General features: G+C 38.1%; 1 protein-coding gene across 2 annotated transcripts in view; it reads right to left on the reverse strand.

Annotated features, from left to right (window-relative positions):
• Positions 1–441: 441 nt before the first annotated feature.
• LOC126190635 (protein O-mannosyltransferase 1) overlaps positions 442–16,719 on the reverse strand; it is a 126,431-nt gene continuing 110,153 nt past the window's right edge. For both annotated transcript variants that reach the window (XM_049931054.1, XM_049931053.1), the window contains 4 exons: positions 15,284–15,410; positions 11,806–11,980; positions 2,508–2,701; positions 442–1,250 (listed from right to left, as the gene is read on the reverse strand). In XM_049931054.1, coding sequence (XP_049787011.1) covers positions 2,515–2,701; positions 11,806–11,980; positions 15,284–15,410 — 489 coding nt within the window. In that variant the 3' untranslated portion in view covers positions 442–1,250; positions 2,508–2,514. The remainder of the gene's footprint in view (positions 1,251–2,507; positions 2,702–11,805; positions 11,981–15,283; positions 15,411–16,719) is intronic.

The following is a 16,719-nucleotide window of genomic DNA, read 5'->3' on the forward strand; positions in this document are numbered from 1 at the left end:
GAGGGAGTGAGAGGTGCCTCACACGTTGCACTCATTCCTATTCTTAATGCAGTGGTCACTTTGAGGCAGTGATAATAGGTTAATGCCAACCTAGTGACCCAGAAAATAAATTCAAGGTTCCATTCTTAATTACACATAACATTCCACTGTAATAACTAAGAATGACTGCTGAAGCATGTCTAAACTTTATTGTTTTAAGAGGCTTGGCACTACCAAGAACCCCTGGTTTGCCAAAAATGGCTAACCCGACAGGGGATGCGTGTGTGTACATTAATGAATACCAGGAGTGCAGCAGAAAATGGAGGTTTTTCTATCACTATGTATCCTACTTTGACTGTATACGTGTTTACTAATCTGTCTCCCGCACCGGATACATACAAACAAAAACAAATACTTATTATCTGTACCGATTTAGATTAAAAGAATGATACACAGTCACAATTCAAAAGTAAATCTCTTTATTTACTGACAACATTGAATATAAAGCTTTAAATATAAAAATAAAATATATATATATAACTTAATAAATAAATTAATTTTCACTAATGACATTCGGTCCCTTTGTTACTGCATAAATAAAATTACACAGATTTACTCTGATTCTGTCACTGTGCTACAAACATTCTACATCAAATATAGTCAAGAAATACGCAGTCTTCATGTAGAGTTCTGTATCATAACATCTCAGAACTCAAAAATTTTAAAAATAAAGGTATAAAATGAAACATTACATTTAAGAAATATATAACAGTATCGTTAACATAGCAGCAGAATCAATTAAGAGTTGCCATTTTCTCTAAGGAAAAAGATATAAAATTTTGTATAAATATTTTACAAAGTCTCAAAATATTGAAATATATTGTCTTACACAAATTTCAGGAGCAGTTGCTCCTGATGACACAGTTAAGTAGTTTTGGAAGCACTCAGTAAACTGAGTTGCTCTGAACATTCATTTAATGCGTGATGCAGGTCGACTATCATTTTTATATGCAAACTTGCTTGCAAATGACAGACTTATGAATTAGGCCTTACTGGTTTCATGTCACTGAAATACTAAGTACAACTCATGACTTTGTCAAGTCTGCCTTTCTTACTAGGAAGAGTATCTGAAGCCATAATAAATCTATGTGTAGGTAAAAAGACAGAGCCTTGTAAAATAAAAATGAGCAGAGTTCAGTTTCAGAATTGCATGAAAGCCAATACTTTATATTCTGTTAAAATGTTCCACACTTCAAGTATTTTCTTCGTGTCTGGAAAACATACAAGAAGAATGTGTTACAAATGAAGGTTCTCATCAAAAAGATGCACATCTATGAGTGGAATGCCCAATCTGGTGGCAAAATAGTGTAAATGATAAAGATAAAAATCACTGAACTTCAACATTAGCAACAAAGGATGTTAACAATGAAAAAATGCAGGTATATCTAAATTTCAGTAACACACCGAGAGGGATAGTAGTGGGAAGCAAGTAGGTATCATTTTCAAGAATAACTCATTTTTTGAAACTTTCTGTTTCCGTGCCAGAGGAATAAACACACAAATTAATAATTCCCCTTGCCTGTTGGATGATGGAGTAGTGACAATATACTGTGACTCCAAGAATTATTACATTTAAATCCAGCCTTCTAAGGTGGTAACAATGTAGTCTTAACCAGTACTGTGGTAATTTAATATAATGTGGCTCAAACTGGAAGAATAGATGCTGACTGTACAATACAAGACACGAAAACTACACATTTTCACTTGTTCCTTAGCATTGCAAATTGTTATTACATTAACTGGTTACAAATGTAGTAATCGCCAGAATCACAGTAAATTACTACTGCTCTTTCTCTGAGCACATGTAAAAAGTGGAATTAATTATCTGACACACTTGTTTCTCAAGTACTTTTTGAGACATGAGTTTCAATTCAAAATGCTACCTACTTGTTCCCTACTGTAAGCCCACACAAGTGTGTAATGGGAATTTATAAACATGCTATGTACACTAAAGAATTCTAACAGAAATAGTGTAATAAAGGAAGTATCAAAGTATTTCAAATATTCCAAATGCACAATTCTTCAAATCTTAAAGTTTGGGGAATGTAAGAGCTATTCAAACATTCTGCCTTGTTTAAAAAAAAAAAGTCATAGTCATTTTAACTTAAGTGATTTTGCTTTTTTTCTCTCCAGTGTTTTTTACATCCTCATCAGCAATTACATCTCAGACACACTTGGCAGACTAGTCATAGTTTGGAAATAAAAATTACGATAAAAGCTCTTTCCATTAGTTAAAAGAAAACCCAAACAAAAATGTATTATACTACAGTGGGACTACAAAGAGTGTCTTGGCAATTGTTCAAGGCATGCTTTTACAATTAATCTTTCCCCCTTTTAATACCTTCACTTATAGCAAAATTCTAACTGTGCTTCCAATGACTCAGAAAGCGAATGCAAGAGCAAAATAGGCTACCTATACAGCAATATCTGTCTGTAACCCATTTTAGACAAGTAGCGAACAAACTCACCTCATGGTTATTGCCTGTGAACTATGAAATCCCAGCTGTCTTTCCAACGTAGACTCAAAATGTCTGCTGTTGTAAGTGATGTTGTTCCATAACTTAGTACTGTAAACCGGCGGAAAACAATAAAAACTGCTAACAACCAAAACGCCGTGGACATCTTGAAGAAAAAGGATACTAGCTGCCAGTTTAAGACATCCCTGGAAGATAAGTTTCAGAATGAATAATTTAATGAGAGGTGTTCCTGCAGCATCAAGCAGTGGAATACAGAAAGCATAATATAAATTCAAGAAACTGCCGTAAGTTCGAAACAAATCAGATATACAGATTAATTTAAAAAACAAATATTTATGATAAACACAAAAGTAAAAATATTAAACAAAGGCTAGTGAATGGTTAAATGATTCCACCACCTCAATTTTTTACAGCTGTTGAAATACAGAGGTAATACCCTAAATTTCACTGTATATCAACGCAAACAAATGAGCGTTTTTGAGAATTTTCAGAAGTTACCATTGCCCTCTGCATAATCTACGAGCAATTTATAACAAATCACACTTATGATTTAGTTACTGTAGCAGATTTTTTTAACATAATGTGTTACACCTAGTTTTCCCTTGAAGAGTAGCAGCCCTATATATTATCTGAATTTATCGTAATTTAGCTCTGTTTTCTAGTTTGCTAACAACTATAACTAACATCAAAATGTTTTAGGAAACTAGAAATTTTTACCACCGTTTTTTGTGTTGCCTTAATAGAAATCTCATTTTGTTATCTGCTTCAATTCTTATAGGGAATTAGCAACTTTTTAGCTCAACAGATTAAAAGTTAATCAGCAGGTTTACTTCAACATTATTTGGTCACTGCCTTGTAACACATTACACCAGCCAAAAAGCAGCGCCGCTGTGAATACTGTTCCCAGAGCAGACACAGAATGAGTTGGTTGACGTTTGTAAGCAGCTGGAAGATCTTTGGCTTCCCTCTGACAACCATGCCTCCATCCTTGCTACCCTCCCTATTTTCCTTTCCCTGTTGCTTCACAACCTGGGTTGTGAGTAACTGAATCTCCTTTCCCTTCTTCCCTTTCTTTCCCCTCTCTCCTCCCCGATGAAGGAACATTTGTTACGAAAGCTAGGAACGTAAATTTTCGGTTCTGTTTTATGTGTATCTATCGGCTGTACTGAGCTGAGGTAAGTACTGGCCAGCCCCTCTATCTCTTTGTTAGTATTTGTTTCACATCTTTATATGAGATGTTCTATTAATCATCGAGTGGGGTATTTATTTGTTACGAGACTCAAATTTTCTCTGAACTGTTCAGCAACTATATCATCGGAGTCTGGGGGTCGATAGAAGAAGCCAATTATTAACTTAGTTCGGCTGTTAAGTATAACCTCCACCCATACCAATTTGCACGGAGTATCTACTTCGACTTCACTACAAGATAAACCACTACTGACAGACACAAACACTCCATCACCAATTCTGCCTATCTACCTTTCCTGAACACCGTGTAAGACTTCGTAAAAATTTCTGCAGAACTTATTTCAGGCTTTAGCCAGCTTTCTGTACCTATAGCGATTTCAGCTTCTGTGCTTTCTATTAGTGCTTGAAGCTCAGGGACTTTCCCAGCACAACTACAACAATTTACAACTACAATTCCGACTGTTCCTTGATCCAAGCACGTCCTGTATTTGCCATGCACCTTTTGAGATTGCAGCCCACCCGTACTTTCCCGAGGCCTTCTAACCTAAAAACCGCCCAGTCCACGCCACACAGCCTCCGCTACACGTGTAGCCGCCGGCTGAGTATAGTGAACTCCTGACCTATTCAGCGGAACCCGAAACCCCACCACCCTATGGCGCATGTCAAGGAATCTGCAGCCAACATGGTCACAAAACCGTCTGAGCCTCTGATTCAGACCCTCCACCCGGCTCTGCACCAAAGGTCCGCAGTTGGTTCTGTCAACGATGCTGCAGATGGTGAGCTCTGCCTTCATCTCGTAAGCAAGACCGGCAGCTTTTACCAAATCAGGTAGCCGCTGGAATCCAGAGAGAATTTCCTCAGATCCAAAGCAACACACGTCATTAGTGCCGACATATGCCACCACCTGCAGCTGGCTGCACCCTGTGCTCTTCATGGCATCCGGAAGGACCCTTTCCACATCAGGAATGACCCCACCCGGAATGCACACGGAGTGCACACTGGATTTCTTCCCCCCCTTTAGCTGCCATATCCCTAAGGGGCCCCATAACGCGCCTAACATTGGAGCTCCCAATTACCAATAAGCCCACCCTCTGCGATTGCCCAGACCTTGAAGGCTGAGAATCATCCTCTGAAACAGGGCAGGCAGCTGCATCTGGCTCAGCCAGAGACAGCACCTGAAACCTGTTTGTCAGACGCAGCGGGAAGGGTTTCTGATCAGCCTCCGGGGATGTCTTTAGCTGCCTGCCATGCCTTGGAATGAACTCCCAATCAACCACAGGCGAGGGCTCAGCCCCACTGCGGGCAACAACCGGGGCAACCACAGCAGCAGACTGATCTGGAGACAGATGGGACGAGGTTGACGTCCGTGCCTAGATAACGCAAGGGAAACACGCAAAGAATGTATGAACTAACCTGTACAAATGCCTAACGACTGCGCTACAATCTGCCTGAATTTACGATTACAATAACTAAAACTCGAAATTACACCTCCTACACGAAACTCACACGCAATTTAAGTAAGAATCTACGAAGTAAACACAGAATAGAAGCTATATATGTATCTTTCTGCGCTGTCGATGTGCACCAACTGGGAGCTCAGGCCACAACTGTTTGGTAAACAATTGGTAAGTAATTAACTTACATGTCGACAAATACAGTAAAACTCCACTTATATGTTTTTTGCACTTTGTTTTTTTCGTGTCCCGGCGAAATATCCACAGTGCGCACAACTTATGATGCAGTGTTTCAGACTGGGTTGCCGGAAAGTAGATTGGTAAGGCTGATATTAGACTATAATAAAATTTGATAGTGTAATAAGAAACTTTGTCAAAGTTAGGCATTAGTCAAATTTTCTTTGATCAAATCTAGCGCCTTTCCTTAGATTTGATCAAAGGAAGCATGCGTCTTATGTTTACTGAATGGAGAAATCAATCACTTAGAGCACTAGCTGCAGCTGTCTGACACACAATGTTTATCAATATGACTCCTAAATTTACATGGTGTGTCACATGTATAATGGAATTGATAGAAATATTCTGAGGTAGATGAAGCACTGTGTAGCTTACGACATCCTGAATACAAAAACAGAATAAAAAGTTAGAGCTATTAAAAAAAAAAACTTACGGATGCTATTAGGTGTGAAGTACGGCCAGGATATGCCCCCGAGAATACAAATGAGAAAATCTACAGAGAAAATCTACAACTTCTGTGGAAATAGAAATTTTTCATGACTGCAGTACATATTAAATTTATTTGCCTTCACATACTCCTCCTTCAATGTTTCTGACAAAATAATGACAGAGTTATCCTGTTTTGAGGGTACAATGTACACTGCTGCTGCGTCAAAGAAAAAACAAGCAAAATCTACAGACTTTTTTAAAAAAATGACGTTTTCTTCTGTTTAGAGGTTTCATTTTTCTTTATTTTCTTGTTAAGTATGGAACCTAGTAAGCCTATATAATGTTTTGTAGAGTGTAACTTTTTAATTACTGGATTTTTCATTTGTGTTTACCAATTAATTTGATAGTATGGTGCTATATTTCATATACATGTTTTTCACACTTACACATTTTTTTCTGTAGTCCATCGAAATACGTATAAACGAAGTTTTACTGTATATATGTTGCCTTCATATGCTTCAATTTATATAAATGCCCTGAGAGGGTGGATTCCTCTTGCATAGTCTGACCAATATTTGCCCTTGGGGATATTTGAAGTAGCTTCTATATTTGCTGAGCCTTTGGAAACATATTTGAAGGACGCAGAAGTCATACTATTGGAGTGTTAGATAACATTTTTAGTGATGTTGAGGTAGATAATGGGAAGATATGCAATGTTCTGAGTTGTTTAAGATCTAATTATTTTGCAATGACAATGTTTTTCACACAACCTGCATACATAACATTTAATGATTTACATGAAGATGCCTTTACAGTAGTAAAGTGTGATGTTACTCACACTGAGTGTCCCAGGAAGAACAGTCAATATTCAGCACTTGGTTCAGTAGAAGAGATGTGTTTCGCATTAGCAAAGATGAACATGAGCTCACTGTTCTTAAGTTATGCATTTTAGAGCCCATGTTTACTAGATTTTCTTTGAATCATTGGTCCCATCACATCCCTCAGACCATTCTTCCTGGGACCCCCTGTATAACCAATTTGATCTTCCGTATACATCCTGTGTCTACTTACCACATATTCAAATAAAATGCAAACAAATTTTAATTTTAGGTTTAGGGGGAGACAATGTAAAATGTGCCTGCTATTTCTATCATATTACAGTGTGATGATTCAGGAGGAGGGAGCCATTGCTCGGTTGTTCATTAGCACGAGGTTGCATGTTTCTCTGGGGATCTTGTTATTGATTCATAACTTTCTTTGGGATGTAAAGTTTCTTTTTGAGTTTTCAAAAACTTTTTCTGGAATCTTTTGGGAAAAATTCTATTTGGCTAGAGGGGGCGGTGTGTGTGTGCGCACACCCTCTTTCTGTTGGGGGAACTGCCTTACTAGTCAATGTCAACTATACACAAGCACTATTGGTCTTGTCCATGTATGCGGGTGTTGTTGTTAGGCTTTCGTAAGGAATGGCTGCATGCAACCGCATCACACATTAATTATTTGAAGAAATTTGTTAACGAGTTGATTTTGACTTTGAAAGTATTATGTCAGTTGGTAGGGTAAAAGTAATTTATGATTCGGTTTTTTTTTTTTTTTGTTTTTTTTTTTTTTTTCCCATTCAATACAATAAAATAATATGGTCTGTACTGTTACTCTTTCAAAGTGATATTTTTCCATTTTATGACTGAAAAACTTTGATATTCATAAATTATAAGAAAATGGGTTTATATTAGGCACTTGGTCAAGTTCAATTATTAGCGAAGTGTATTCTTTGTGAAGCTTTCATACTTGAGTCCGACAGCTGCAAAATTAATAAATGAAAAACGTTAATGAGAATTACACCCAGCATAGACGCTGACATTGTATGCGCATGCCTCTCCTTTCGTGCCTGTTCCCTCAATCAAACGGCCCCCAGGCAATATTTCTCGCCATGGCTCTGTCCTGACCACCCATAGGATTCTGCCAGACTGTTTCAGGCAGTTATGTGGCTGGTGGTGGTGGTGGTGGATGCCCTCTCAAATTTCCCTTATACAGTGCAGATGCCTTCCACTAGCACCCGTGCTACTGAATGTGCCTTGCCAATGACATTAGCCACCCAAGGAGTGCATAAACTCTGCTGTCAGACATCGGTTCCCAACTGATGTCACTGCAGTTCAGGCCTTGTCTCACCAAAACAGCATCAAATACCTGACTGCTGCCCCATTTCACCCCACTTCCAATGCAGAGGCCGGGCAGATGATCCATACTTTTAAAACACAGATGTGGAAGGCCTTGCTGATGTCATCTACCGATGAAGTACTCTACAGCTTCCTCACCTCCTATCAGAACACCCCCATTGAGTCATTGTAGGCCATAGGGGCCATCAGCTGTTTGACTGCATGGCCGGCCACAGCCTTCTGACCCATCATCGCAACCAGCTCTGACTGTGACCACAGTCGCAATCGGTGTCCCTCTGACTTCTGGATCGAGCACCAGAGCCACCACCATCTGTGCTCCTTGCAATTACACAATGTAGCCCATGCCCCATTACAACCTGGGCCCACACTCGCTGGTCTCTCCGTCCCTGTCATACTAGCACAGCCTGCTGCCTCTGGAGTGCTGCTTCCTCCACTGCTCCCACAGACCTCGGCTGGACTATCTCAGTTTCACGGCCCTGTGCTGATGGTGCTTGATCTGTTGGCAGGTAGATCTGCCACCCCTCGTCACCAGTACCAGAATAAGCTTGGACATTCTCAACCTACACGCCAATTTCAGGGGATAGAGACTGAGCATCAGGAAGTGATTGAGAAATACCAGTTGCCATATTTACCAAACTATAAGACAGCTCTCCTCAAGAGAATTTCATTTTTAACAAATCCGTATAACGAACTGTTTTATCAATATAAATCATATGTCTAGAAAAGTCAACATTATATCTGTTCTAATTTATGCAATTTATTGATCATCTACATTTAATAGTATCAGGAGAAATAAAATAAACAAAAATAAATGGTTTACATTAACTTTTATCTTCACTTCCCTTTTCTGCCTACTATTGAAGCCAGGAGCTTGTGGTATCACTACTTTTAATCATCACTATCATCATCAGTGGTATCATCCTCTTCATACGTAAGCCTACTGCCATTTCTTCCTTCCTGACACTCCCTCCATAATATGCCTATGTCACCTTCTGAGTCATCCATAGCTATGGATTGGTAGCACTTTTTGAAACCTATTGCAACAGAGTCACTTGAGATTCTGCCCCAGGCTGTAAGGATCCACTGGCCTGGCATGGATATTGAGGATTTCTTCAACTTCCCTTCCACTGTGAGGGTATGGTCTCCTTGAAGACGCCACTGACTGTAAAACTCGCAGATGAATCTTGAAAAGTTTATTCACAACAATATCTATTACTTAAAGTAATATGGTCATGTCACTTGGAATCATTACCAGGTCTGTGTTGTGCTTTGTTATCAGATACTTAAAATCCTGCATGGTATGTAACTTCAAAGAAACCAGCCCCAGCATTTTCCTTCTGTTAAGTGAAGAGTCCGGTATTCTGTTCTAATCAGCTTTCAGCCAATGTAGCATCAAATCACTTGTCATCCATTCCTTTTCTTGACATCTAAAGATACGTTCTGCAGGTAGTTTTTATTTTGGTACTGTTTTCCTGTGAAGAATCACTTATGGTGGGAGCTTCCTTACATCTGCCAGGGCACCCAGTAATGCTGTTATGCTGGCTTTTCATTTCAATAACTTCTTACAGGAACACTTTTGATGTACTTCATGTCAACAGTAAAATTTGATGGCGTATCAAAATAAACAGGTGTCTGACCTGTGTGGCCCAAGGGCCTGGCCAATAGTCATGTAGTTTCCACAGATTGATTATCTGATGCTGATACGCACTTAGTTTTTCGTCAAACACCATAGGAAGTTGCGCTGCTATTGCTATTCTATGTCGTAATATAAGCCACACCCTCTTCATCATCCTCCTCACACACCAGCCAGTACTTCTTTGGAATTTCACAACCCGTACAGCTAAAAAATGTCCTTAGCACCTTCATTTGGACAATTTTTTGAGTAACTGGCGAACTTTTATTGTGTCTCTCTTGGATGGACTGAACGACCTGCTGCTCCAATTAATGAGATCTTCCCTGTTTCAGTTCCCCCAAAGTTTGGCATGCAGAAGTGGTGTTCTTTTATTTATTCCTTATCTGCTGCCACATGTTTCAACAAATTTTCTTCCTGCAAAAATCTTACTGCTGTAACCAACCTTGTAAATCAACAGTGCGGTAGAGCAGTATCAGCTTTAGCGCTGTTCTTGAAGCCAGTTTTTCATTTCTTGTGCTGTGTTTCAAGTGTTTTGTGTGAACATATTTTTATTAGCATTAATTTGTCTCCTGTAGAAATGTATACTATTGTCAAGTATTTGCCCAATTTTAAACTCAATTTAATTCTGAATACAAATGGATTCAGGCAAACTGCAGTTTAAACCTGGTAGATGTTCATAAAAAGCCAAGTTATGCTGTGTACATTCCTGTGGTTGGCAGCATGACGAAATTTGCTGCTCACTCAAAAATTCTCGCCCCACATTCGCTCTAGTGCTTGACCAAGCTGGTGTCACTGTTCTCCCTACAACCTTTACAAATTTTTCAAATTAAATCTGCATGTGACCACAGTTGCCAAAGCTTGATCTGTTGACTTCAGCAGCAATAGTTTAATCTGCAAATACAGGATGACCCTGTATTTTTTGAATGATGAATTTCAGAAAAAGCCATTTCAGAGTCAGGCAAATACAGTAAATTTCCTGAACTGTGCCAGCATACTTGCAGAGTAAAAGGTTACAACCAAATGTCAGAACAGGAAACTCTGCACCCGTACACTGGAAGACTAGTTGATCCTAAAGAACAGTCACTCTTACTGATATTCTGATCTGGCACATAATGTAAACTAAGCAGATAAAATATTGGTTTGATATATTGCTACTACTATGATATTCTCCATATTTACTATTTATTAGGACATATATTCCAGGACCATGAATCTGTAAATTAAGGGCCCTGTGACATTTAAATGGAAGCAAAAGAGAATGAAAGCAATTAACAACTTCTGATGTTTGGACAAATATCTATATTACTTAATGGCCAACCTGGTTCACGATACATTTTCCCAGTTGTAAATTGCCTTCCTAATGGCTTCCAGGGACAGCAAAAATTTGATTTTCAATATTTCATATAATTATTGTCCAAATTTAAAAATTTAAAACGCTGTCATAATCTACTCATTAAGATATATAATGTTATGATAAAGCTTTATTACAGTAAGACAAGTATTAAAGTTAGAAACTGTCTATATATCTTGAGTCAAAAGAATGTGTGCAAGAATGCAGATATTATTCACACAGTATTTAAGAATGACAGCATTTAGTGACCTCCCAAAAACTTTACACATAATTCCAAAACTTGTTCTCATTGTCCCCCCACAAAACGATGAAAGGAAAAAACCTTTATCACTTATTAAATTTCACTGTTTATGCAATAAAACGTCAGCATCTAATATCAAGTTTTAATTTATTACTTCTTTACTATTAACTCTATTTGCAACACACACTGTAGACAGTATCACATATACCACAGAATATACCAACAAAATTATACTGTTGCACGGCACATAGTGCAGAAGATATGACATAACACATATTCAGAGGCAAGAAAAAAAATAAGACTTTGCTTAAAATTGAGTACAAATTACCCAGACTTGACTCATCCAGTGTTTGATAGTAAGAGTACTTAGCAACTTCCAATAAACTTTAAACATGATTTCAAACTTTTGTAAACTTTTTCTCACTTACATGCTTAATATAAAATGTTTAATGCATCGCCTCATTTGTAAAGTAACTAGAAGTCTAAAGTTATTTTATGCATGGGAGTTCAATTCTTTAAAAGAATTGAGGGTTTACAGGTTAAACTTCCGTCACCATTCCCATTTAAAAGTTAGTAACTCACCTCACAAAATATAGCATATGTTCTACCATAGCAGCTGTCAGTAGCACTTTGAAGGTAAATGCAGGTAAGTAGTGATGCAGAAAAAGTGTCCTTTCCACAAAGAAGAATGGTATGTAATGAAACAGATAACCTACAAGAAGTATTTCACCAATAGTGACAAATTTATGCCATGCATCTGAAACAAAATGTTGTGGAAAGACAATTAGCAAAATGGCCATCAAAACAACAACAACAACAACAACAACAACAACAACACACACACACACACACACACACACACACACACAGAGGACAACACACACACACACACACACACACACACACACACACACACAGAGAGAGGAATACACAAAACAGGATTTCCAACATATTTTGTTCTGTGTTAAGGAAAGAGTAGACCTGTCACCATATGGATGGTACAGTTCAGTGTAGCACATGAATGGGACATTGTCAGACCTTACACTAACTGTTAGCAGGACAAAGGCAAACCACGATATTATCATACTTGATCACCATTAGATCGCTGGTGCTTGACAAATGGGGCATTCAATCTCCAAGGTTGTGCAGGCACTCAGAGAGATGAACCACTGTGTAGCAAATTGCTTGGCAATTACATCTTGGACAATCTGTGATAAGATGTACAGCCATCTCCCAATGAGGTATAGGAGTTGTCTCACATCTTCTCACCTAATGTTACAGGGCACAACGATTAGAATGGCTGCAAGAACACTGCCATTTGACATGCAAAGCACGGGAAAAGGTTGTCCGATTGATTAGTCACAACACAAGATGCTGAATGGCAGTGTACGAGTGTGGGAAAATACACATTAAATGATGAATTCTGCTTGCCAACAGCACTGTTAAGTAGTGGAAGGCTTTATTCTCACATGAGGTACATTTAAATGGGATGAAAAGGGGCCACTGATAAGTCTACCATAATCTCAAACAGGGGGGGGGGGGGGGGACACTTATTTCAAATTGTGTCTGAATGGTTTCTGTTATATTTTATGATAATTCTTATCAGATGTTTCCTCCACTTTGTTGCTATTATTTATATTCATACCACTACATTGTTTGTCAAATTATCGCTGCTAGTGTCAACATTATTCTTTACTCATAATTATCCACATATTTATCATATCATCAACAGGAATAGTATATTCGCTATTGTAAATTTGTGAACTGTCATCACAATTTTTTCTTTAAAATTGTGTGATTTGACATCCCTAACAATTATTTAGTATTTAACTATATATTTCTCCTGCTACATAACGGCCTGTTTTTTCTGTCAGACAAAGGTACAAAGACTTAGGTAATGTAGGATATTTCCTGTCCAATTTTTAACATATGGGTTACTGTAACAGAAAACTATACCCGTGGTATGTTAACTGTGTGGTTGCTTGTCACTGAAGCATTCTGCTGCCACATATTTGATGGAACAGCAGATTACTCAGATATGTGACTGTCTGTTATATATCATAAGGGCTCCATCCCAGAGCAGTTACTTTTATTTAGATAAGACTTCCCATCTATTAACTTGACTTTTCTGAATAGCTATTTATGGATTTTGAAAGTTGATGGCATAGAAAAAATCTGTATTAAAAATAAGTTTCACTGAATTATTTGTCATAATTACACTTTCTGTAACTGCAGCAACTTATGTTTCAACGAATTTCAACATATGACCCTCTTTGTTTGTTGTCATATTTACTGACTTGGACTCAAGTTACTGCTGCCATAATATTCATTCTCCACTGCATTTTTGGTAATCAATTAAGAAGTGGTTTTGGTTTTCATATGGTATCTGACCTGTGGCTGTAACCTGCCTAGTTTGTATCAGGTAGAGATGGGGGATCCGCTCTTGAACTGATTCATAGAGTTGAATATTTCAAAGGAGTGAACAATCAGTGATTCAGAAAAAAAGAATGGTAGCTCCAAACGTTTCCCACGGCAGAGAGAGAGAGAGAGACGGAGCATATCAGCAGCGCCTCTGCTGGTCACAGCACAGTGCACGCCACACAACACAGCCAGCGCCAGCCTCTGCCCTGCTTCTACCTTGGCTGCCTGCATTGTGCAGTGCCCCATTGGATTTTGTGTTTCACATATGCCGTGCCGTCTCTGTGCGTCGTCTGCCGCGTGCAGTGTCTGGCGCAGCTTAACTTCGCATCGCACTCTGTCGGCGATCATTTCAGTCGCACGTCCTGCCCTCTGGGCAGTTGATGCGAGCAACAGGACAGAGAGCCACCTAGCGGATAACATAGGAACTACTTGCAACAACCTGCTTGTAAGGGAACGGACGATTTGTCTCGGAGCGGGTGAGTGGTGGCCGTTCACCGCTCCCCCCACCCTCGGAACTCGCCCGCTCAACGCTCACCCCACCGTTCTCGACTCTAGCCAGAGCGTTGAGCAAAGCAACTCAGGTGCCACTCTGGTCTCTGCGGTCTTAGCTCATGCAGTAATACAGCTCGCGGCTCGACCTGCTCGACTCAGTGCTTCTGCATCGGAGTTCGTCTCTACTGGATATTGTTCTTCGTAGTAATACCGCTATGTATATTACATTATTATGTTATGTATACATCATTTGTTTTTATTTTATTTTTATTTGTTTAAACTGATCAGATTAGGTTCCTGACGACTCCTCTTACTATAGGATTTTTATTATGGACACTCGAATTTACGCTTTAATTACGAGCGAACCGATAAACGTATCACAAAATGTGATACACCAATATTTTCCTTGTTTTATTCTGCGTAAGGCTATATGCAGCACTTTCGTTTTACAGTCAAATTTATATTTTTTTTCTTATTCTGGTACGGATTTTGTGATTTTAGGCGTCTTCGGAAGGAAACGTTCACTTTAAAAATATATGGCTTGCGATGTATTTGTATGAGATTAATGAAATTTTAATACATTATAGCCAAATATATTGTTAATGTAAATCTCAAGTTACAAAATTTTCCGATCACCCAAAAAACCACGATAGTGCAAAATAAATCAATAATCAAAAACTTTGTCATATCGTGGAAATTTCAATACACAATACAAAATTCTTACTCATTATCTGTGTTACTTCAAAATAGGATCAAATAAGATCAAAATACAGGTATAGTACTGGAATAAACCAAGTTTAAAGGGCAATGTGCCTTCCATTTATTTTCTATTGTAAATGAGTGGTGAGTCACGAAAAAGAGCTAACTCATTTCAGGGAGTGAACAGTTCTGATCCGATCTCTGAAAAGAACAGTTTTGCCCATCTCTAGTATCAGGCAACGACACAAAAACTTCCATGCTTCGTAACAACCCTTTCAAAATATAAGAATATTCCATAGCAATACACAGAGTGCAATGATATTTGCAGTATTTTACTAAAGAAATGTCTGAAATACACAAATGTCATTCATTTTCGTTTAGCAGCTCATGGCTGTGTACTTTTCTATTTTTAATTTGTGGGTGTACTAATAAAAAACACAATAATTACCTTTGTTCAGATCATAGCACCGACGTCTTCTTCGTAAAACATACACGCAGAGGAAAATGGCGTAAAGTAATAGACTAACAGTGCCTGAATACCACACAACAAGATTTCCAAGTAGATGCACCTGAGCCTGAAACCATAGGAGGCACACATTTAAACCACTCCATTTACACATTAAGTATGTGGGACAAAACATTAGGCCTAATAAAATTTGGTGTTATTTTATTTTTTACTGTTCATATTATTCTGTTTCTCAAACTACGCAAATGCATAACTCTTATGCATTCCATTGTAACTAAGATATTTTAAAGATACCCTTTAGCTACCTTACTTTTGCTCCCACTCATTCTCATTCACATTCACACTCATTCTAATAGAGGCAACATATTAAAAACCACCTTCCTTAAAGGCTCATGTTTATGCAATGCCTCTTCCATATACCAATTTACGAACTTCAGAAGTTTTATTCTTCCAATCTTTAATGTTGTCTCAAAAATGTCTTACTCAGTAACTCTCATTCCAGTCATTTCAGGTCTGTGGCACAATATATTGAAGTTATATTCAAGTGTCCAATAAATCTATGTATACCATCTTTATCTTACAATGACAAATCTTTTTTTTTCTGTTCTTTATGATCCACACTGCAGTCCACAATGAAGCACAAAACTTATGTCAAGGGGAGTGTGTGCATGAAGTTATTTCACCTTAAAAATAATGCTTGGTTCATTGGCAAACAAAGAAAGTGTAAATATTGTGCTTCATAATTGAGAGTGTACTTTTGTTAAAACTGTAACTCACCTTTTATATACTTTGTCATCATCATATTTTGCTTAACCAAAATTAGTTGATATTAGCTGCATGATAAGCCTAAATCTTGAAGGGAGGTTCTCTTACTCTACATCTAAGTTTCAATTACAGTACAACATCAAGTACTTATTAATTATACTAGATTCTAATAAGAGTTCCATGGTATCTGGAGCAGCTATTCTTGGCAAAAATGACACAGTAAAATAAAAGGAAAACTTAGTAACAAAATCCATCTAGTGTCTTTTGAATAGAATTTTTTCTACGCCAATGCACATTTCAAAGTCACAGCTTCACCACTAGGACTAATTTCTATGTAAGGTCTCACAATGTCAACACATCAGGAACACGTACCTTTACTGTGATGTCTGGTACAAAAGGAAACAACAAAATTCACAGGTGTACTGTAAGTTTTAACAAAACTCTGCATATATTCTTCAATAATTTTGTATGAATCCCACCGCAATCCCACAAGTTTCAATTAGGATGCATTATAACTCTCACATACATAGGTTTCTGACACGTTGACATCACAATGAAGGTCTGTACATAAAAAATTGAAGCCCTAGTGATCAAGCTGCGACTTCAGAATGTACAATGCCACAGTAAAAACATTAATCCTCTGCATTTGCAAC

This window comes from Schistocerca cancellata, chromosome 6 (genome assembly GCF_023864275.1).
Source record: "Schistocerca cancellata isolate TAMUIC-IGC-003103 chromosome 6, iqSchCanc2.1, whole genome shotgun sequence".
NCBI classification, from domain to species: domain Eukaryota; kingdom Metazoa; phylum Arthropoda; class Insecta; order Orthoptera; family Acrididae; genus Schistocerca; species Schistocerca cancellata.